The sequence below is a fragment of the Ictalurus furcatus genome, chromosome 14 (assembly GCF_023375685.1).
Source record: "Ictalurus furcatus strain D&B chromosome 14, Billie_1.0, whole genome shotgun sequence".
Classification (NCBI taxonomy): Eukaryota; Metazoa; Chordata; class Actinopteri; order Siluriformes; family Ictaluridae; genus Ictalurus; species Ictalurus furcatus.
In genome coordinates, this window is record NC_071268.1 from 7,225,541 (window position 1) to 7,248,254 (window position 22,714).

Here is a 22,714-nt window from a genome sequence, read left to right on the forward strand (position 1 = left end):
GAATCAAAATTCAATAACCTTTTGACTGTAGCAGTTACACATGTAAAACCAAATGCACTGATACAGTTCATCAGATTTTAAAAGTTTTATTTTAATGTTTTTTTATTTTGCAAAAAAGAAAAGAAAAAAGAATTCAAATGAAATAACTTTTTGCGTATATGGGGTACATGTAAAACCAAATGCGCTATAAATGCACCAAATGTCTATTATTCCTACCAACTACTAGAAAATAGATTTGAAAAACTCAGTTACATTTTATTTCATTTTTTTTTGTTGTTTTCTAAAGAAAAATAATAAAAATTCAATAACTTTTTAACTGTAGGAGTTACACATGTAAAACTAAATGACTATGATACAGTCCATTATTCCTATACAAACTACAGCAATTGCAAGTGTCTCGTTTTACATATTTTTTTGTGCAAAATATTTAAAGAAAAAAAAAAAATTGATTGCAGGTATTACACTATTATTCCCATCAACTACAGCATCTAAAAAGTTCCATTGCCTTTCAAAATGTATTTATTTTATTGATTTTGTCCAAAAAAAATTTCATTTTTATTTCATTTAAAGTTATGTTTGTTATTCCTTGTCTAACCTACACATTAAACTACAGTTGCTACAAACTACAATATGTTAGGACAAGCCATTATAACAACTGAATTCTGAAAGATTTTTTGTAATAGTGATTTAATAAAATAACCAAATGCGTCACTGCATTTCTTACTGGTGCATGCAGTATTAGCACAGTTACAGAAGGGACTTCTTTACATCATCTGGCATCACCCAGATGAGGATGGGTTAAGGCAGCCTTGACTAACAAATGACAATACACATTGCTTATGTCTTGGCTAATCTTTTTTTTATTTTCAATAAATGATGCATGTCAGGGAACAAGAGTACCAAACATTAGATCTTAGAAAAATGTATCCACATACAAGAAAAATGGAAAGCTGTGCTAAACAGTTAGTTTTACAACAAAAGTTTGAGAGTGGATCTATCTAGATTCAGCATTAATGCTCAGCTGTATTACTGCTTGCCATTGCCATTGATAGGCAGGCTCTTGTAGGCATCAGAGTCGAGGAAAGCCTTGATTTTGGGACGGCTGGACAGCCTCTGCACAAAGCCTTGCAGGGCGGGGAAGGAGTCCAGACAGTTTGGGCTCAGCACCTGGTGGTTCAACAACACTTCAAAGAGACTGTAGTCTGCAAAGGAGATCTGTGGGGGGGGGAAAAAACCTTAGGGTGAGAACTAAACCATACACATGCACATGATTCAAAGACGTTGTGGTTAGTTTTGTGAAAATACACCAAATATTCCACATTATGTGTAGAGCAAGGAGAAAACTAAAAAGTACTGTGGATGAGCAGGAATAATAATTGTTCTATAGAAACGTCGTACCGAGTCACCGACGAGGAAACCACTTTTGTTCTTCGCCAGAACGGCCTCAAACTTACAGAGGTGGTTCGGCAGGTCCTTGATGTATGCATCTTTGCCAGTGTCCTGGGGAACACAGACAAAAATAAGTGTAATTGTCGTTCAGGGTTTACCCAGATATTTGTGTAGTCCTAGACAGTGACGGCTGGTGGTGATATTATAAAATGTCCCCAAATGGAGAGCAAATCTAGGGAGTGTTTCACTTCCTGTAATTGTGTGACAACTGGATCGACAGTCTGGACTAGAAAGAATAATTTATTTATTTGTTTATTTATTTATTTTTTTAAATAGTGCCTTTCTACACACTCAACGTCGCTTTACAATTAGAAAGCACTTAACACAGCAAGAGAATAATTTATTTATTTTTAAACAATCACAGTTAAGAGTCACAGAAATGAAAAAGAGCTGATTGTTGTGATACATTTGCCACCATCAATTAAATTGCAGAGAGTATGATGAATCAGACTTGTGTAGAGCTTTGTCTTCTTACTGAACAGGCTGTATAGGATTTCAGAGTTTTTTTTTTTTTTTTAGATTATTGCGGTCAAAAATGCTTGATTTTGCTGCAACTTTAAAAAAAAAAAAAAAAAAAAAAAAAAAAAATCTTTTAAAGTTGTTTTGTGCGGTCTTTCACAGTGATGTTTGTTGGTAAATGAGACCTTTTAGCTGGACTCATGGTCGACACACGTGAATCAGAGAGGGCTTTGGCTAAATGTGCATTCGGACAACGTCACATGATGTGTCTTGGCCCAAATCTGCAGTAATTTTGAAAAATTGCAAGCTCCTCCAAATATTGTGGAGTTTGCTTGAATTTGCGTTCATCTCTGTGATCGTAAAATCCTGGAGGGACTGACTGAAGATAAAGCTTTGTTTAGTAGTTTCTTGGGTGTTAAAAAGACAAGCGACTGAATCACTTACATAGTCCTGGTAGATCATTTTCACGTATTTATTACGAAGATCTTCAACTCCATCGTTAAACATGTCGATCAGGGCGGCTTCGTTGTCATTCTTCCCGTATGCACCTGCACATGTAAACTGAGTGTCAACAGTAATCCTAATAAACGGTTATACTTGTCTGACTAGAAGTGTATATGTACACTATATACACATTTGGACATAATAGATTAAATTTATTAAAATGTATTGTAAATAAATTATTTTTACTTAATATTGTATATTTTCCCCAAACAAGTGTTTTATTATTCATTATAATTTGTGAGTAATAATGATGAAAAACACTCCTATAAGCAGGTTTAAATTGTATTATAAATTAATAAACTGCAGGACTAGAGCCAAAACCGTGATGAAGACAAAGTAATATACTGTGATATTGCCCCAGATACAAGTGTTCTGGATTTACATACATTTTGAACAGATGTTACAAATAATTACCATGTTTGCGTCCCAAATACCTCAAAAAGGTATTTGACTGAAACAAAACAAGGTCACCATCCTGGAACTTAGGCAACTGTCCAAAAACCTATAAAATATCAAAATAGGAAGTCATTAAAATATTTATTAAAAAAAATAAAAAAAAGTTACTTTATTCACTGTTGTAATTCCAGATAATATTTAGCCTACTTTGGAGGATAAACAGCAGAGAAGAAAATAAAAGTGCACATCTGTAACAGCATCTGTACAAGACACTCACACAGGTTTTCTTCAGGTCTCCCTTTGTCCACTCATCAAAGCTCACCACAACTTCCTTCCACTCCTGACCCTGGTCAGACAGCATGATCCGCAGAGCACCACATCGTCCTGGCACAGCACATAACACAACGTCAAAAAGGTCATTACTATGGTAACAGGATTTTCTAATCTCTTCTGCATGCATGTACTATGTCTGCTTTAAGTAAACGCTAACATGAATTCATTTATTACGAGATTTACTATAATAGTCACCAACTGCTGTTAATAAATCTCTTTAATTCATTTAAATGTCTGATCTACTTTTGTATCAGATTAATGCAAAATAAAACAGGATAAAATAGTGTTAAGAGTGACTCTGACACTCTTTCTTGCATGGTTCATATGCAAATCAAACTTTGGTCAGAGAGAGCTGTAAAGCTCCCTTTTATTTGGTCGGTTTGCTTCGGTGCCAAATCAAATAGGTCTTGCTGAGTCATTATTGCGTCTGTTTTTTTATTTCTTAGTATTTAGAGAAAGTTTCGTTGATATTCAGATTCCCCACAAAGGCTGCTAACAGCAAGAAAGACCATGAGACGTTTTGTTCAGAAAGACCCGAGGGGTCAAGAGCAAGTCATATGACTGTGGTAGAGATTAAGTAAATGATTGTCACATACCTCTCACAGCAAAGTACGTGATGGTGTAGGGTGGCACTGTGAAGGGGGGGGGGGAAAGAGAGAATACAATGAATATTTGTGGATCAATTTCAAACAGTAACTCAATCACATCATATTTGTGGATTATTATAATTCTACTGATGCACGTTGAGGACATGTTCTGCATTTTGTGCAGTGAAACAGGAAGCTGTGGCATAGTTCTGATTCATCTTGTCATGCTCCATTAACACTTACGAGGTTGCTTTAATTCTAGCTTAATTCAGAACTGTTGATTTTACTGCATTGTCTACAGATGTTTTTTGAACTAGATGTGTTTTTTTTAAAAATTTTTTAACCCCACTCCTGCACATGATATTTTTAACAAAATAGAAACAGTCATTTAAACTACACTGACCCTGACCAGGATAAAAGCATATACTGAAGATTAATGCATTCTTTGATGCGTCGATCAGGGACGTCATTATGCTCCCATGATAGTGTTAATGATCACAACCTTTATTCATTCCATTTGTCCGCCTGAGACTAAAAACCACCTCAACTTTTTTGGTCTGGTTCTGCAGGATCCTAATCTCAATGCTCAGCTCCACTGAAACAGTGTTTCAATGCAACTGGTGTGTTGTGCAACATGGTTTCAAGCCAAGAAACCGTTTGTGCTTACTTTTCACCCTGACGATATTCAAAGCTGTTCATTTTCATTCAACAATGCAGCTTATAAGTAAATGCATGTAAATATGAACACACTACATTAAATGTCATGCATGGTTGACGAAACCATGTCCAGCAGTTTTGATTCACAGAAGATAATGTGATCACTGTCTGTGCCAAGCCTCGCTGGGTGTAATGAAGTATTGTAATTTAAATGCATTTAATTTAATCTTCCATTCAAAACGTTAACATGAAAAACTAATCTGCTGTACTGCATTGCTCAAGCATGTTATCAACTGCACCGTTGCTAGGTTCTAGATAACAAAAAACCCCAAACAATGGACACTTGAGACGGACGCATTGGTGCATGGCATCTCTAAGGAATGGATGAATACAGGAACTAGATAATCATCACCACAGTCACAAGGTCTCAGGAGACCAACAATGGACTGTATACCATCATTAAGTGGATGCATAATGCAGTTTGATAACTGTAGTTCCAAAATTTGGAAAAAATTTAGACCAAATCACAAAACAAAATCAACCAATGGAGTCACAGACGAAAGAAAACTACATAGCAACTGGTAGCTGATTGGTTCTTTTATTATTATTATTTTAAAATCTTTGTCATTCTTAAAAAAAAAGTTGTTTACCATTTGTTTTTACTTATTTTTTGCAAATCTTGAACAAAGAAATATTGCACGTATATATTCAGATATTTATTTAAATTTTCTCTATAACAAAAGTTGCACTAGTATTTTGTTGGGTGTTCGTGTGGTGTTGTCCTCCAGTTCTGCACACTTCACTCAACTAAAACACACAACCGTGCAATTCGTATATCATGCAAAAATAAATATATTTACATATCGTGATTTTGACTGCATATTTACATTCGTTCACAAACTTTGCACTCAAGACTTTCAGAGTGAATGAATAAACTGATATACAAACCTGGATATAAACTAGGTCTTGCAATAGCTCGCGCTAAACAAGATAACACAATAATGAAGAGATAAATGCATTGATCTACTTACTATTTGTTGATTAAGTGCTGGTTTATTGCAGTGACTGAGCCCGTGTGTGTAAAAGTGATCTGCACAGAGACCACAGAGCTTTTCCCCTTTTATACACGCTTAGAATTTTTTTGATGAGTCATGCTAATCTGGCTTTCTTCCCGGATGTTTTGTGTATAAATGACTCGAAGAACCGGTTTCCTTTAGGAAGTGGCCAGTGCGACCAGATTGTACAGATTTACCCTATTTCGACACCACTGTGTCGAGACTAAACTATTTATTGCACTTAAAAGGTGCAGAAGCTGAGTTTTAGCCTGGATTCCACTGAACTTGAAGATTCATGGACGAATCGATTCAAAGGAATCGAATGTTAAGCATGAATCAATCAAATGTTTTGCTTTTTTTTCTTTGTTTGTAAGCGTGCGTTTTCACAGTGTTGTCACCTAAACATTCTTGCTTATTTATTTCTTTGGTTACTGAATGTTTGGTTATAGTATAGGTCGAAATTATAGCCTGCACAACTGTAACGAATCACGAATCAAGTAATTCAGTTCACTTAAACAGGATCATTCAACAGAAATAATGAACCAGTAAAGTTGCTCACAGCAGCCATCAGTACTTTTGTGAAAGTTTTATAATCAGTTATATTGTAGTAAAATGTAAATATATTTGTTGCTGAGTCATGCTAATCTGACTTCCAGTGTCTAAAGGACAGATTATCTCTTAACACACCTTTACCGATATTGGTCTTTAATGGTATCCACTAGACATAACATGCAACCAATAGAAGGCAACAAATTACCAGTAGAAACCCAAAGGGACCATTACAGTTTCCATTAAAACCAATACAAATCCCCATTATAGCCATTAATACCATAACAAATTCTATGTGGGTTTCTATTGTTTCATTCAGCAGGATGGGAAGAAACAAACAGGATTTGTTAGTGATCAAGTTTTTAGTAAACTTTTTTGAGTGAACAAATTGATTCTTTTTTCAAACACTGAGTGAGTCAGAGGAAATTATTTATAAGCATGAGAAGTTTTGTATAACATTTTATATACCGTTGAGATTATGTAACTCTCTCACCTGTCAGAAGCAGTCTCACAAGTGACACGTACACACCTCATGTAAAATCACCATCTTTCATTTTGAATGGGGCGTGGCAAAAACATGACTTGCAGCAAAGGTGAAAAAAAAATATGAGCTGGATTAATCTTTATGCAAATTAGAAGCAGTAACCACATAGCACTGAACAATCCTGACTCAGCACCAATTAATGGTCTGTGTGCAGTGGATATAAAAACTCTACACAACCCTTAAGTCATTTCTCACAAAAAACAAAAACAAACACCTAAGCTCAACTAAATCACTCCAAACCATGTGGCAAAATGTGTTATAGTCTGATGAGACGAATTACAAAAGGTTTAATAATTCCAAATTTCCAAAAGGAATGTTTTGTTGTAAAATAAATGCACATCAACAAAATAACACCATAGCCATGGTGAAGCATGGTGGTGGCAGCATCATGCTTTAGGACTGCTGTTCTTCAGCCAGTACTGGGCTTTTATCAAGGTGGAGAAAATTATTAATAGCTACCAATATCAGTTGATTTTAGTGCAAAACCTTCAAGTGTCTGCTAGTAAGCTGAAGATGAAAAGGAATTGCATGTTTCAGTACAACAATGAGCCAAAGCATACATCCAAATCAACAAAGGAACTGCTTAACCAAAAGATTATCAGTGGCCTATGCAGAGTCCAGACCTGAATCCAACTACAAATCTGTGGGGTGACCTGAAGTGGGCTGTGCACAGGCAATGCCCTCCCAATTGGATGGAATGTTTTTGCAAGAAAAAGTTGGAAAATATTGCCAAGCCAAGATGTGCCATGCTTATAGACTCTTACTCAAAAAGACTGGGTGGTGTAATAAAATCAAAAGGTGCTTCAAATAAAAGTACTAGTTTAGGGGTGTGCACACTTGTTCAACTAGGATATTATAAGTGTTTTATTTTTCTTTTTTCCCCCCTTTTAAGTTTCAGATTGGTTTTCACTTTATTTGTATACTTTTCAATTGCACATTAAAGGTGAGAGAAGATCTAACATGATTTATCTTAGTGTCATTCTTTTACTCCTCAAAAACCTGCTATTTTAATAGGAGTCTGTAGACTTTTTAGATTGTAGATTGTAGATAGTTTACTCTGCCATACATTTCTCCCAAAAAAAATCATACATAAACTGTTATTTATAGCAGTATCTCAGTAATCTGTAATGCATGAGCGCAAGATGCATGATTGTAAATTTTAATTCTTAAATATATTACGAATTATTTGCTGACAGAAGGTTTCCTACACTGTCATTGCTCTTTGTGAGTTCATTTGAAAACCTTGCTCATAGAGAGACACGCCTTGTCGTAGATAAACACGTGCCAGATTCTGTGGGAAGTATGGACGTCAAACAACGAGTTGCATGCGAGGCCAAAAGGCGTGGCAAAAAGATGCAAGTTCATGGTGACAGTTCACCAAAACCACTGCATTAAAAAAAAAACAAAAAAAACTGCAATTTGGTCTTTCAAGTTAATGATACCAATTAATAATAGTATGACTGGGGACATGCACTAAAAACAATTCACTAATGATTTTAAGTTTTATATTAAATATGGTATTAGCCAGGATACTACACATATTGAGTTGGGTTTTTCTTTTTTAAACAGTGTGATATTTTAAGACAGTGATAGCTTGATCCTGCAAATGTTTGGTTACTGTACAGGATGAGCCTGTAGACTGCACAATATTTTAAATGCCATTCTAGATATAGGTGACTCTATATCTAGAACAAAATTTCCAAAGTTCAGCTCAATAGTAAATGGCTCAGAATTGCATCAATGAAATGAATCACAGTAGCGAATAGCAATATCTTCTGGCTGTTTCTATTGTTTCTAGGCTGTCCTTGGGCTAAATGTAGGCTATCTTTTGCTATCTGGCAGTCTTGTGAAAGGCACACTAGTGCATTAACAAATCTGTCTGGCAACTGATTTGAATAAACCAGCATGTCTATTTGTATTGATTAAACAGTCAAACAATTGTGTGTGTGTGTGTGTGTGTGTGTGTGTGTGTGTGTGTGTGGGCGCGTGCCTCCTCCTCATCCTTTTATATAATAAAAATATAGGTCACTTAAATGCAAGATAAAAACATTACAAACTTCATAAAACACTATTATTACCACAAGGTCTTATAAATAGAAATAAGAAATGATTTAAAAAATATTTCTTAAATAAGTTTTTATAATGGATATCCTAAAAATACATACTTTTTTGTATCATCATGCCTCTCTCTCTCGCTTTCTCTCTCTCTCTCTCTCTCTCTCTCTCTCTCTCTCTCTCTCTCTCTCTATATATATATATATATGCAATCAAAATATCAGGTTTATTGACAAAATGTACAGACTTTCAGCTGTTTGCAATGAACAAATCAAACAAAAGCAAGTGAAATAGTTTCAAGTTGAATGCTTCAAGTGTTTTCCCCAAATTCAACTGAAAATGAAACATATAATGACTTCTCCAGTTTCAAAATTATTCAACCCCCTGAATATAATCCCTCACAATAGCACAAATATGCAGAACAGGTGTTGTCTCAAGCACATCTGCAACTAATCAAGGATCTCATTAGTTGCACACGTGCCTGCAGCGTGTGGATGGCAAGATGGATTCATTGAAGTATCATGAAATCCTAGGAGAAAAAATGTCATGCCGTCTGTGAGGAAGCTGAAGCTTGGGTTTCACTGAACATTCCAACAGGACAATGATCCCAAGCATACCTCAAATTCCACCAAGGCTTGGTTGAAGAAGAAGTCTTGGAAGAGTCTACAGGGCCATCACATTCACCTGATTTGGACCCCATAGAAAATCTCTGGTGGGATTTGAAGAAGGCGGTTGCAGCACGCAAACCCAAGAATATTACTGAACTGGAGGCCATTGCTCATGAGGAATGGGATAAGATTCCTCAGGAACGCTGCCAGAAGTTATGCATCTCGTTTGCAGCAGGTCATAACAGCAAAAAGGTGCTCTACTAAGTACCAAAGATAATTGTCATGAAGGGGTTGAATAATTTTGAGACTGGAGAAATCATTATAAGTTGCATTTTCAGTTGAATTTGGGGAAACCACTTGAAGCCTTCGTTGTGTTGAACTATTTCAATTGCTTTTGTATGATTTGTTCATTGCAAACAGCTGAAAGTCTGGAAACTTTTAAATAAACCTGATTTGGGGTTGAATTTTTATTGCAACTGTATATTCTCATTACAGATTATCTCATTACAGTGGCACATATGCAGGGGTGGGAGATATTAGGCAGCAAGTGAACAGTCAGTTCTTGAAGTTGAGGTCCAAAACAGCAGGTCTTGTAAGGTGTACCCGGTATGCAGTGATTAGTACCTACCAAAAGTGGTCCAAGGAAGGACGACTGGTGAACCGGTGACAGGGTCATGAGCACCCAATGCTCATGGATGCGCGTGGGGATTGAAGGCTAGTCCATCTGGTCTGATCCCACAGAAGAGCTACTGTAGCACAAATTGCTGAAAAAGTGAATGCTGGCTCTGATAGAAAGTTATCAGAACACACAGTGCATCACAGCTGTCAGTCATAGCTGCAGACCGGTCAGAATGCCCATGCTGACCCCGGTCCACACTGAAAGCACCTACAATGGGCACGTGAGCATCAGAACTGGACCATGGAGCAATGGAAGAAGGTGGCTTGGTCTGATGAATCACATTTTTTTTATATCACGTGGACTGCCGGGTGTGTCTTTGTCACTTACCTGGGGAAGAGATGGAACCAGGATGAACTATGGGAAGAAGGCAAGTCGGCAGAGGCAGTGTGATGCGCTGGGAAACCTTGGGTCCTGGAATTCATGTGGCTGTTACTTTGACATGTACCACCTACCTAAATATTGTTCCAGACCACGTATACCCCTTCATGGCAATGGTATTCCCTAATGGCAGTGGCCTCTTTCAGTAGGATAATGCACAATGCCACACTGCAGAAATTGTTCAGGATTCCCCAGACCTCAATCCGATCGAGCATCTATGGGATATGCTGGACAAATAAGTCAGATCCATGGAGACCTCACCTTGCAACTTACATGACAAGAACTGCTGATAGCATCTTATTCCACCTGCTGTTAGCAGAACAGCAGATCTGCCGTTAACATCCTATTCCAAAACATAGTAATTGCTATGGATTTGACTCCTCATTTGCTACAATAACAGCCTTGACTCTTCGGGGAAAGCTTTCCACTAGAGTTTGGAGCATGGCTGTGGGGATTTGTGATCATTCAGCTACAAGAGCATTATTGAGGTCAGGCGCTGATGTTGGGTGAGGAGACCTGGGGTACAGTCAATGTTCCAGTTCATCCCACTCCAACTTTGGCAAACCATGTCTTCATGGAGCTTGCTTTGTGCACAGGGACATTGTCATGCTGGTACAGGTTTGGGCCTTTTAGGTCCAGTGAAGAGAAATTGAAATGCTAAAGCATACACGGACATTCCAGTCAACTGTGCGGCAGTCATTTGGAGAAGGCCCACATATGGGCGTGATGATCAAGTTTCCACACACTTTTGCCCATATAGTGTATCTACAAATTAAAATGAGCTGTAAATGAGAATGCTTTACACGTATTTATGGGATTACCTTTATTTTTGCTCAGATTTATTTTTGCAAATGATTTGTCAGTGTAAGTCTTTTCATAACTTTCCATTTGGAGGCTTGTTCCTTTAAATAGATCCTCTTGAGACTGATTTAGCAAGCTTTGAGGTGTGTGGTAATTTCTGAGGACATATGCCTTTCACAACTATTATGCAATCCAACTTGTAACTGACATTCTTTCCTAAAATATTTATCTAATTTTATGTAAACAGTGAGTGAATACATCATAAGGAGACTCTTCTTCCAAAATAATAAATGTCTCATTACTGTAACAGTCAGAAGTAGAGCTGTTCCTTAATGTTTTCTGCCACATGAAGGTCATCAGGACAGAAGACTTTGTGATTTTTTTTGGTCATTTTATTGTCTTATTAACTTTAACACAGATAAAAAAGAGAGGCTGATGAGGGAACAACTGTTTATAGCTGCTATAATATAAGTGATAAATGGTTAAAAATACTGTACATGTGTTGTTCTTTAATAATGAGAAATTGTTCATTTCTATTTAAATTGTAATTATTTACAAAAAGAGAAGTAAAATGCTTAAGGATGTGCTGTTACTGGAAAATAATCAACCTCAGGTTGGTAACAGTAACTATGCTTTGCACGTCACACCATACTGTCATTAATTATGTTCCTATAACAGGACAATCCATCATGTTGTATTCCTTACTTATATGAGTAAATAAAAGATTAACCATTGTTGTACAAAACAATAGGCAATTTTTAGTTACCACAGTGCAACATATCATCCCATGTCATACTACAAAACATGGATTTTTCAGCACACACACACACACACACACACACACACACACACACACACGGGTTTCTATGCTATACATTAAAAAAAAATAAATTTCCAGAGTTGTAAATCTTCCACTCATGTTAAAATCTCATGTATATTTTTAATGCATGCTATAGGGTGTTTTTCACTTGTTCTTCTCTCTATGGAGCTTGTTATTCAGTATCTTTTTCCCTGCTGAGTATCACCTCTAAGCATGAGGGACCAGATTCTGTTGCTACCCAAACGTATGCATGCAACCAAGGCTCAGTGGTTTCAAGATTTGTATGAGAATCTTTTCTCAAGACGTAGAAATGCAATTTTTGTAGGTTCAGGTCTTTGTAAAGACGTTGCTTGGACTTTACATTCAGCAACTTTTTCTACTGCAATGTTTAAAAAATAAGAGGTAAATAAGTGCAAGATTTAAATCACGAGGTGTAGATATTTTGCCAGTGATGTCTCTAGCTGGTAAAATAGCTCTCCTCTCTGCATTTGGTGCATTTTGTAATGTAGAGAGAATGTTGGGAGTCAACTACAATTTGACTCACAACATTCACTTAAAAGAGTTGACTCAAAGATTTGATTCCTTTCGCGAATGACACATCTCTACTTTTTATATTGTCCAGAAGGCTGTTTGATTAACGTTTGCGCATAAAAATAAAAAAGACTACATCTAAAACAACACATTTGATCAGGAACGTCCAGAGAGTTCCTCGAGGCAGGGGTTCAAATGTAAAAAAAAAAAAAAAAGAAAAAAAAAAAAAAAAAAAAAAAAGGGCTATGTCACTAAAGAGCTATTTTACTACTTTACTACTTTAACTACTTTACTAACTTTAATTTAACCACATATACTTATCACCCCAGTAGACATTGTGTGTGTGGCCAAAATAATGAATATGACAATGACACTAATGATATAACCTAATGGTATTTTATTTTTTACATTTATAGAAATAATTACAACAATATGGCAACTTGTACTGGAGAGATGAATCCAAAGAATCTTTAAAAGAAAATTTTAACATTATGAAATAAATTAAAAAAACCCCACAGTATTACCATCCACAAATGTAGTGTACACCCACTGTATGTCACGTACTGTAAAAGTCAGTAGCACTGTTAATTTCACAATTAAATTTACATTTGTCAGCAACACTTTGATTTCCATAAAACTGCGGCAGTGCTTGCTGAACTGGCTTTTTAGCCTCAAATCTTGTCATTTTTGCCTTCTAAATTTCGTTTTAAAAAGATAAATTGAGATTTTAATGATCTTACATCACAATTTTTTCGTATCACAGCTATAGGACTAAATTTGCCACATTATTTAACAAGGGGCAAGCTCCTCTATGTACAGTGGGGGGAATAAGTACTGAACGAGTCAACATTTTTTTTAGTAAATATATTACCAATGAAGATATTCACATGAAATTTTCACCAGACTTCAGTATTAACTCAAGAAATCCACACATATAAAGAAGTCCAAACATTAAAGTTCACTGAAAAAAAATGTTGACGCGTTCAATACTGATTTCCCGCACTGTATTTCCTCCACTGTATATAGTATATTGGCTATCTTGAAAAGTGGGTTCATTATAATTCTATGATGCGACTGCAGCTCATGCTGAATGGAGCAGACTCTTTCAGTTTATAGCATCTGCTCTCCAACTGAACAAAATGGTTTTTATTTATATGAAAAAGCAAAACGACAGTGGGGGCGTTGCTGTTGCGGCAAGGGTAATTGCTGTATGGCTGAACAGAACACAGTGTAACACCGGTAACACTCTTTGTAAACATATGATGCCTTTTTTGCAACTATCTGTCTCACCTTTTTTCATCGATGTTGATAAGGAAGCTGTCCCTTTCGCTGCCTCCTTTTTCAGTTTTTCTTTAATTTTCTGCCATCTCTGTCTGTTTGGCATCGTGCCTTTACTGACTATATAACATACATATAATATAACAAGTCCCACCATGTCCCTGTGTGGACGGAGTTTGCATGTTCTCCCCGTGCTGCGGGGGTTTCCTCCAGGTACTCCGGTTTCCTCCCCCAGTCCAAAGACATGCATGGTAGGCTGATTGGCATGTCTAAAGTGTCTGTAGTGTATGAAGGGGTGTGTGAATGTGTGTGTTTGTGTGCCCTACGATGGATTGGCACCCTGTCCAGGGTGTACCCTGCCTCGTGCCCGATGCTTCCTGGGATTGGCTCCAGGTTCCCCGTGACCCTGAAAAGGATTAAGCAGTATAGAGGATGGATGGATGGATGGATGGATAATATAACAAGGTTACTTGCATGTCTGGAACTGTAACGAACTTGAGTAGCTAGTACTTACCAACACTACCGATGATAAGCATATAAAATGCTACTAATATTATGAAAAGATTAGAGAAGAGCTAGTGGTTTCAGCATACCTGTTTGCCTGGTGATGCGACACGCATCGCTGACTGCAAATGTGATTTGGACAAATAAATAGGAAAGCTGTCCTACTTTCTTGTGATTAATTTGCTAGCTAATATAATTGTTTATTAATTAATGTTAAGATGGGCACTTTTAAGTTATTTAGAGAAAGGGCAGGGACTGGAGTGCCCATAGCACCCCCCCATCCTACATGCCCCTGTATTTGATAGTCTAAAGCTTTTAAATCTGATTCTAAACCTTTAAATCTATTACTGGAGTCATTTCTCAATAACTTGTTTTTAGTTTTACTCAAGTATGACTATTAGGTACATTATACATCACTGTATAGTAACATAAACCATGGAGGGGGGGGGGGGTGCTTTCCTAAAGAGGGAATAGCAACCCAACCCAACAGATGTATCACAGATGTAAGTGAAACATATGGTGATTCATAATGGGGGAAAAAAGCTTTATTGGAAAAACATGGAAATGCAGTATATAGTCTCCATGCGACTGCTTTTATCTTTTTCTTGTGGGACACCGAATAAGTAGCATAGAATATACTTGAGAATAAATGAAGCAGCTACAAAAGATGTTTGTTTATTTTTAATCAAAGTTCAAAGTTGTTATGACAGTGAACCAACCTGAAAATGTGCATAGAATCATAAAAGCATCATTTAACCTTAAACATTACATAACCATAACAGGAAAATTTAAGCCACTATAAACTATTTTATATAACCTACAGTATATTCCCAGTAATTTAAAAGAATAACTGCTCATCTCCACATCTAAGTGTTCCACCTCAGTATAATTGGGCATAATGTTTTAAAAATTTGATTTCACCATTTGCAAATAATGCTGGTCCTTTGTGTAGTCCATTTAGTAAATAACCTCTAGTTCTTTGTCTGTGAATTATAGGAGGGTGTCATTTCCCTAACCATTTCCTTTGACCTGGACCTTTTTGGATTTTAAGCCCTGATTACAGCCTTAAGACGAGGCATGCATTGTTCAACTCCAGAGGGGATTATTTCTCACATAAAGGTAGAGCAGAGGCATATGGGCCATGACGTTTAATCCATAATAGTTAAGCATAAAAACCACATTCCTCAAGGGTATAGGAGCATGTTAGAGCCTGCAGCTGTCTGCTGCTAAGTCAGATTTTTCCAGAAGATAAGAAACAAGAATGAGTAACATACAGTGTTAGACCCTAGTTCGCTTGTATCCTATTATGTCAGCCTAATGATTAAATATAAATCCAAAATGTAGATGTAGACCTAATCTACATTTGACGAATCTGTCACTATCTTTAAAAAAACAGCTAAAGACCCACCTCTTCCATGAGCAGTTAACTAACCCTTAAAACGCCAACCCCACATTATTAAAAAACAAAACAAAACAAAAAAACTGGCTCTTACACCACTACTCTGCACACTTTACTTCTCTAGAACTCAATTATAAATCTTGCATGTTTAGCATTAATTGTATTGTTCTCCACTTGATATACTGATTTGCTTGCATTTCCTCATTTGTAAGTCACTTTGTATAACTGTGTCTGCTAATTGAATAAATGTAAATGTAAAAAACAGCTTTCGTTCAGCTACTCCAGTTTTCTCAACTTGAATGAGGACAACTTCTTTAGCAGATCCTCTGTTGCAGCCAATCACAATCATTTACACAAAATTGTTTAGCTAAAGACAGCTCATCATACCAGAGACTAGCTACAATGATAAATATATTAGGTCAGAAAGGATATTTCTCATTACTATGGTAAAAATGAATTATGACTGAAAAGAAAACGTGAAAAGAGAAACCAAGAAAAGAGAAACCAAGCCCCAAATGAATATTTCCTATTGAGTAGGATTAAAAAAAATAATAATATGGGCCAGAGAAGACTCAACATGCGGTCACTGCTGGCCTTTGAGCTGGAGCTTGTTAAAGAGCTGGACAATTTGTTGGATGAGTTCACGAGCTAGAAAGAAACAAAAAGCAAAAAAGATGTCAGTCACGTATGGTAAGACTGCCTTGTATGACTGAGACTACTCAGAAATTACTAATGGCTGTGTAATGTAGTAATGTATGCATTTTATTTAGCCTGTTTTGGTTTGTGGGGTGGATTGGTCATTGTAGTGGATTGTAACAGGGTAGGAAGGATAAAGGAAGGGGTGTGTGTGTTATGGTCTGCTAAGGTTCCTAACCAGGGGCTCAGGATTACAGTCCAGAATGTGAGTGTATGATGATTGAACATGATATACAGTATTTGCCAGTTGTGTAGTTCCTTCTCCCATACTTTAACCCATGTTTAACACAATACTACACAAACGTGTTGTTAATTAATAAAATTCTAAGAAAAAGTTATTTCAGGGGTTCTTCGGATAGTTAAGGAAACCCTTGTCAAAAAAGAAACACCACTGTAAGGCTCTAAAGCCTTTAAAGGAAATATTTTCTAAATGTCATTTTAAAAATACATATTTGAGCCATGAACAAAGCAACTGTCACTACTTTTTCAAACACACAGCTCTGGAAACAGTTCTTTTCATAAAGTCATTTTATGTAAAACAAACAAACAAACAAACAAACAAACAAAAAACAGATTACAAACTTGTAATTCAATACAGTCACAGGTTTTTTCATAATACAAGCATAGTTGTATAATGTTTTATAGTATTTCTCAAGAAATCTTAAGTTAAATATTTTCATTCGTATAATTACATCAAATGCATAGATTAAATATCTAACAACCTATACAGAGAAGAGAAAACTGGGTGAACACCTCATGAGATAAAAAACACAGAAAGGCTACCAAATTGCTTGGAGTTATATATACAGTGCTGTGAAAAAATATTTCCTGATTTCTTCTGTTTTTGTGTATATCTCATATTAAATAGCTTTAGATCTTCAAATGAAATGCAACATAAAACAAAGGCAACCTGAGTAAATACATAATACATTTTCCTTTCTTTCTTTTTTTATTGAAGCAAAAAGAAATATCCAAAACCTATCACCAATGTGAAAAACTAATTGCCCCCTTAAACTTAAAATCTGCTTGTGCCATTTTATCAGCAATAACTGCAGCCAAACGCTTCTGAAAACTGGAGATCAGACTTTCACTTAATTCTAGGACTAGGATTTACTCCTATGCTTTGGATCATTATGTTTTTGCATAATCCAGTTGCACTTAAGTTTCATTTTATGGACTGAAGATCAGACATTCCTTTTGTGGAATTCTGTGTTTGGTTTACACCAGATGTAACGGGACCCCTGTCTTCCAAACAGTTCTACTTTCGACTCATCAGTCCACAGAACATTCTCCCAACAGGTTTGAGGATCATCAAGGTGTTTTGGCAAAATTCAGATGAGAGTTAATGTTCTTCTGGGTTAGCAGTGGTTTTCACCTCGCCTCTCTTCCATGGACGCCATGTTTGCCCAGTGTCTTTCTGATAGTGGAGCTATGAACAATGACCTTTATTGATGCAAGAGAGTCCTGTAGATCCTTTGATGTTGTCCTTGGCTCTTTTGTGACTTGCTGGATGAGTCGTTGCTGTGCTCTTGGAGGAATTTTGGAAGGTCTGGCACTTCTGGGAAGGTTCACTACTGTGCCGAGTTTTTCCATTTGGAGATAATGACTCTCACTGTGGTTCTCTGGAGTCCCAGAGCCTTTTAAATAGCTTTGTAACCCTTCCCAGACTGATGATTGTAGCCAATCACCGTGTTCCTGATCTTTTCTGAAATTTCTTTCAACTTTGCCATAGTGTGTTACTGGGTAAGACCTTTTAAACAACTTCATGCTGTTGAAAAAGTTCTACTTAAGTGTTCACTTGATTGAACAGGGTTTTCAGTAATCAGGCCTGGTTGCATCTAGTCCAGCTGAACCCCATTATGAATACAGTTTCATAGATTTGTAGAATAAGTAACTACAGGGGCAAATACATTTTCACACAGGCCAAGTTGGTACTGGATAACTTTTAAAAACTGTACTTTGTGTACTTGGGTTGCCTTTGTTTGTCTTGGATTTTTTTTTTTTTTTAATTTCTGAAACAATTTAGTACGAGATATACACAAAAACAGAAGAAATGAGGATGGAGCAAATATGTTTTCACATCACTGTATGTATATGTATACAGGGTAACACCAGTTTCTTAAACAAATGCCTCAGATAGGTCAGATTGAGAAAATCTGTGATTTAATACAATAACAAGACGAACTGTGCAGCTACAGTATACAGTATCCTGCATGGTCTATCATTGAATATGTACGCTATTATTTTCACAAGATAACAAAATAGTAACGTAACGTTTGAAATAATTGTTATTATGGAATTATGCTAAAATAAAATACTAAACTGCATGTTGAACGTGAACTTGAATGGGTTCATTCATAAAGTTTAAATGTACATTTTATGGTATGATGAGCACACACGCAATGTGGTTTTCTGCAGATTAATTTGTGTCATCTTTCATTTATGCATTAGAGACATACTGTACGTCCTGCATAGATCTGGACTCAAAGTCTTCAGGTGTTCTAATATCATACACTCATTCTTATGCCACATTCATACATCCCATCTGACTTCTAATTTCAAATCTTTAAAAAAAAATTATGAAAAGCATTGCAATTAAGGAACACACAAGGAAAAACATCAGACAGACAATACAAAGAATGTTTTTTTTTGTTTGAAATAGAAGTACAAAAAATCTAATCAAGATATACACTACCAATGAGTGTCTCTAGCACAAGTGAACTACACTATCTGCAATATCAGTGCATATATGAATCCTTCAATATACCATGTAGCAGTCTACTGAGAGAATGCTGCCAGGTTACTAATAGTCAACAGGATATCTCCAGAGAGAACAGCAAAATAAAGTGATACCAGACGTTCCAGTGTATCAGCGGCACAGACCTGTAAATGACATCTAAATATGGTCTGATGACGCAGTTGTCTTGTTCTAGGTTGATGCTACATTATATTTTTAAACTATCCGATCAGTTCAGCTCTTTGTGTATTTGCTCCTGACATGTTTTGTAATGGCAAAAATTAAAACGTACATCTATTTTACAATTACAGCAAAAATAGCAAAAAATAGCGAAACTGAAATGTATGTATTTTTGCATTCTGTATGGTGGCATAAGTGCAAAACATACTAGCTAACCAAAAACACAACAGCAAACCAATAGCAAATTCAAACACATCAACATTGATTCAAAACAGAAAGTGTAGGTCCTTATTGGACATCATATTCCTGTTGCTGATTGGACATGGTGTATGACTCTCATGAGGGTAAGCAATGCATCTTTTTCAATTTGTTGTCTAGGTAGCTGAGATTAAACGTGATTTAATGCAAAAATGATTTGTTATCATGATGAGGAGTAATCCTTTTCTGAGTAAACCAGCCTTCTTTAGGTGGATTTTCATTGTTTACTCATATTAATGTCATGCAAAGTTGACAGCATATCTAAAATAATATCTTATGAATGTCCTGTCCTTATTTAAAATAAAAAAGTAAAGCAGAAATAACAGCCTTATTAGATTAATTTAGGATTATCTTTCCTCTTTCGTCCTCATCTTTCAGCTCTGTTTTATGCTGTTTCTCAGACTGATGCACGCTGTAGCCAATCAGCACTGTGCATGTGATGTTCAATAAGGACCGCCCCTTTTGGTTTTCAGTTAATGTTGACGTGTTTCCAAGTTTCTTGCTGCATTTTTAGATTTTACTGTTGTCTTTTTAGACATTGCTGTTTGTTTTTTTAAAAATTATTATTATTATTTCCTGCTATCATTAGGTTTGCTGTTGTGTTTCCAAATTTGTTATTACGTTTTCAGATTTTTTCTTGTGTTTTCTGATTTTCCATTCTGCTTTTGGCTTGTTGATTTGTTTTGCACTTACAGGTCACCGTAACTCTGTAATAAAACAATACAAGTCATGAGACAAAAACAGCAGAAAAAGTTGTTTGCAAAGTAATTTCACCCTGGCCCTCTCAGTCTCCATATCTGAGCTGAAGAAGGCGGTGTAGGACAACCAGTTAGAACAGAAATGTCAGTGAGAGAATGTAGATGGTGAGATACCAGGGGGTCTAGAGTTTTTATTATTTGTAGAATTTGTACTAGAATTTGTATTACTTGTACTAGAAAGGGAGTTTCATTAGTTCTATATGAACATGCACTATTTGAACATTTTTGTGTTGTGATAATGAAGTTCCCTTTACTATTCTTATTTACTTGACCACTTTGCATTAACAAACCATGAAGCTCAGCATTAATAAACCATATAAAAGGTTAATCAAATAACAAAATAAGTGAAAATATCTATTCATTTGTTTGTTTAAATATCAACAAAATACATTTGCATTGAATGTTTATTTGATCCATGACTAAAAAATTAGCCCACATAAATGAGGAATAATTTCAGTTGGAACATGTTCCTAAATGTTGATAAGTTACTGAACTCCAGGTGAAAATATTAAAGCTTGCGTTTCAGCATTCCTTTTTATTTTATTCATTCATGATATGAACATGAAAACATCAATTAATACAAGTGATAGTTACTTTGTTAATGTTCCTGATGGTGTATTAGTGCTAAAGTTCATGTTAACTAATGTGATAAATAATATCAGTTAAGGGAACCTTTAGGTAAAGTGTTACTGTGAAACCTAATAAGCTTAACGTCATGTTGATGTACATCGCATTTCTTTCCCTTCTTCATTTTTTCCTTTTAGCCCAAATCTGCGTTTAGCTTGTCATTAAATTCAATCATAATCATCCTCAGCTTACACAGTGCTATACTGTAGATTATACCAGTGCTTCCTGGTCCTGTTCTACTCCTGCTCTGTATATTTTATCGTTTTTCCTGATCTAACACATCCACGTTGAATCAGGAAGGGCCTGTTAGTTAGCTGATTAGATAGATCTGGTGGATGGAATAGAGGGACAAACAGAAAACTGAAATAAATGAAGAAGCAGAATGTTTTTGAGAGTTATTGTGCTGACCTTTATCTGTGCTTTTGGTATGTTGGTTGCACTTGAATGACTGAAGGAAATGACTTTATAGTCCATGTAGATTAAAAGAAGTGAATTTGGGGAATGTTTCTAGGTTTCTCGGGCCATAATAAAACCACAGTGTATCACAGAGAAACTATAAGACATATAAAGCTAATTTTGTCCACAGTTTTTTGGCCACAGTCAGTCTACTGGAAACGTTAGCTGAATTTCTCAGACGAGACTAACAGGCCTAAATAAATACATTCATGAGTAGATAATACACTGCCAGTTTGAACACATGGATGGTATTTTTGCTTTTTTTTTTGGTTGATAGTTTTCCCACTTATTAACTAAATTTCCCACAATTAACTAGAGAAAAAAATAAACATGTGTTTAACATCAAATGATTTCTAGAATTTCTTTTTCAGCAAAAATAAAATCACAACATCACTCATTTCACTTAAACCTATTTCTAACTAAGATTTTCTAATTCTAGAGTATTTCAGATCAACCCATTTCCAAGATGTTACAAACGTTTCAAAACACTTTTGACTGGCAGTGTGCATGCGAAATAAAATATACTGTATACCTATCATTAAATTCATCAATAAACCACTAAATCAGAGGTTCCCAAACATTTCGGACAAAAGACCACAAATGGACAATGATATTTTTTCTGCGTACCCGAGCCTTGACTCCTTTACATTTTTTTATTCTGGATTTATACTGTAATTTAGATATAAATTCATATTTAATACATGTTTTGGCATGTTTTTGGGTTTGTTTTCTTGACTTTTCTTGACTGAGTCTGAGTCCCGTGATGTTGTTAAGGAATTAGTGGAGGTAGATGTCCATTTTTATTGCTGAAATATTACATATGCTCTTCCCGGGGCTGTGATTTTATAGTTAGAGCAAAACTCATAATATTACTTTGTAAAATAAGAGAATAATACAAAGGTTTTCTCATACCTGTGTGAAATAAACACATAATTGGTTTACTTATTGATGGAATTATTGAAAGATAAATTGATGGTTTTAATGATAGATATATTTCTGCTCTCCATGCTCTGTACATATTGAACCTAAAGCTAAATCCAGATAGTGGATTTGTGTGTGTGTGTATGTGTGTGTGTGTGTGTGTGTGTGTGAAATTTTCAGAAATATCATGCTGAATCACACTGACACACCGACACACCCAGCTTGCTGTGGCAGGTGACAACAAAAACGCTGCATTCTGCAGGCAACAAGCCACAACTGAACCGATCATCTCATCTGGAGTGCGATGATCTGCAGCGTCCAAGCTGTTCGAGAGACGCTCACTGTCCCAGGGTGAGATTATGATGCCTGCATTTTTTCACTGAGTTTTTGAATGAGCGTAGAGAGCTCCTCTGTGGCCTGGGATTTGTCCTCCAACAGCTCGTAGCGAAGGCTAGAGATGTCCTGCTTGATCTCTTTCAACTCGCCTTAGATGAA

At 36.0% G+C, this 22,714-nt stretch overlaps 2 protein-coding genes across 2 annotated transcripts in view; both read right to left on the reverse strand.

Moving 5' to 3' along the window:
• Positions 1–837: 837 nt before the first annotated feature.
• Positions 838–5,557, reverse strand: LOC128618547 (glutathione S-transferase P). The gene is made up of 7 exons (XM_053642194.1): positions 5,417–5,557; positions 3,738–3,773; positions 3,086–3,192; positions 2,827–2,914; positions 2,353–2,456; positions 1,399–1,500; positions 838–1,215 (listed from the first exon to the last, which is right to left on the reverse strand). Coding segments are annotated over exons 1-7 (627 nt in total). The 5' UTR covers positions 5,418–5,557; the 3' UTR covers positions 838–1,026.
• Positions 5,558–22,180: 16,623 nt separating this feature from the next.
• The window catches only part of trpc3 (transient receptor potential cation channel, subfamily C, member 3), a 39,087-nt gene continuing 38,553 nt past the window's right edge, over positions 22,181–22,714 (reverse strand). Inside the window, exon 12 of the mRNA XM_053641802.1 lies at positions 22,181–22,704. Coding sequence (XP_053497777.1) covers positions 22,577–22,704 — 128 coding nt within the window. The 3' untranslated portion in view covers positions 22,181–22,576. The remainder of the gene's footprint in view (positions 22,705–22,714) is intronic.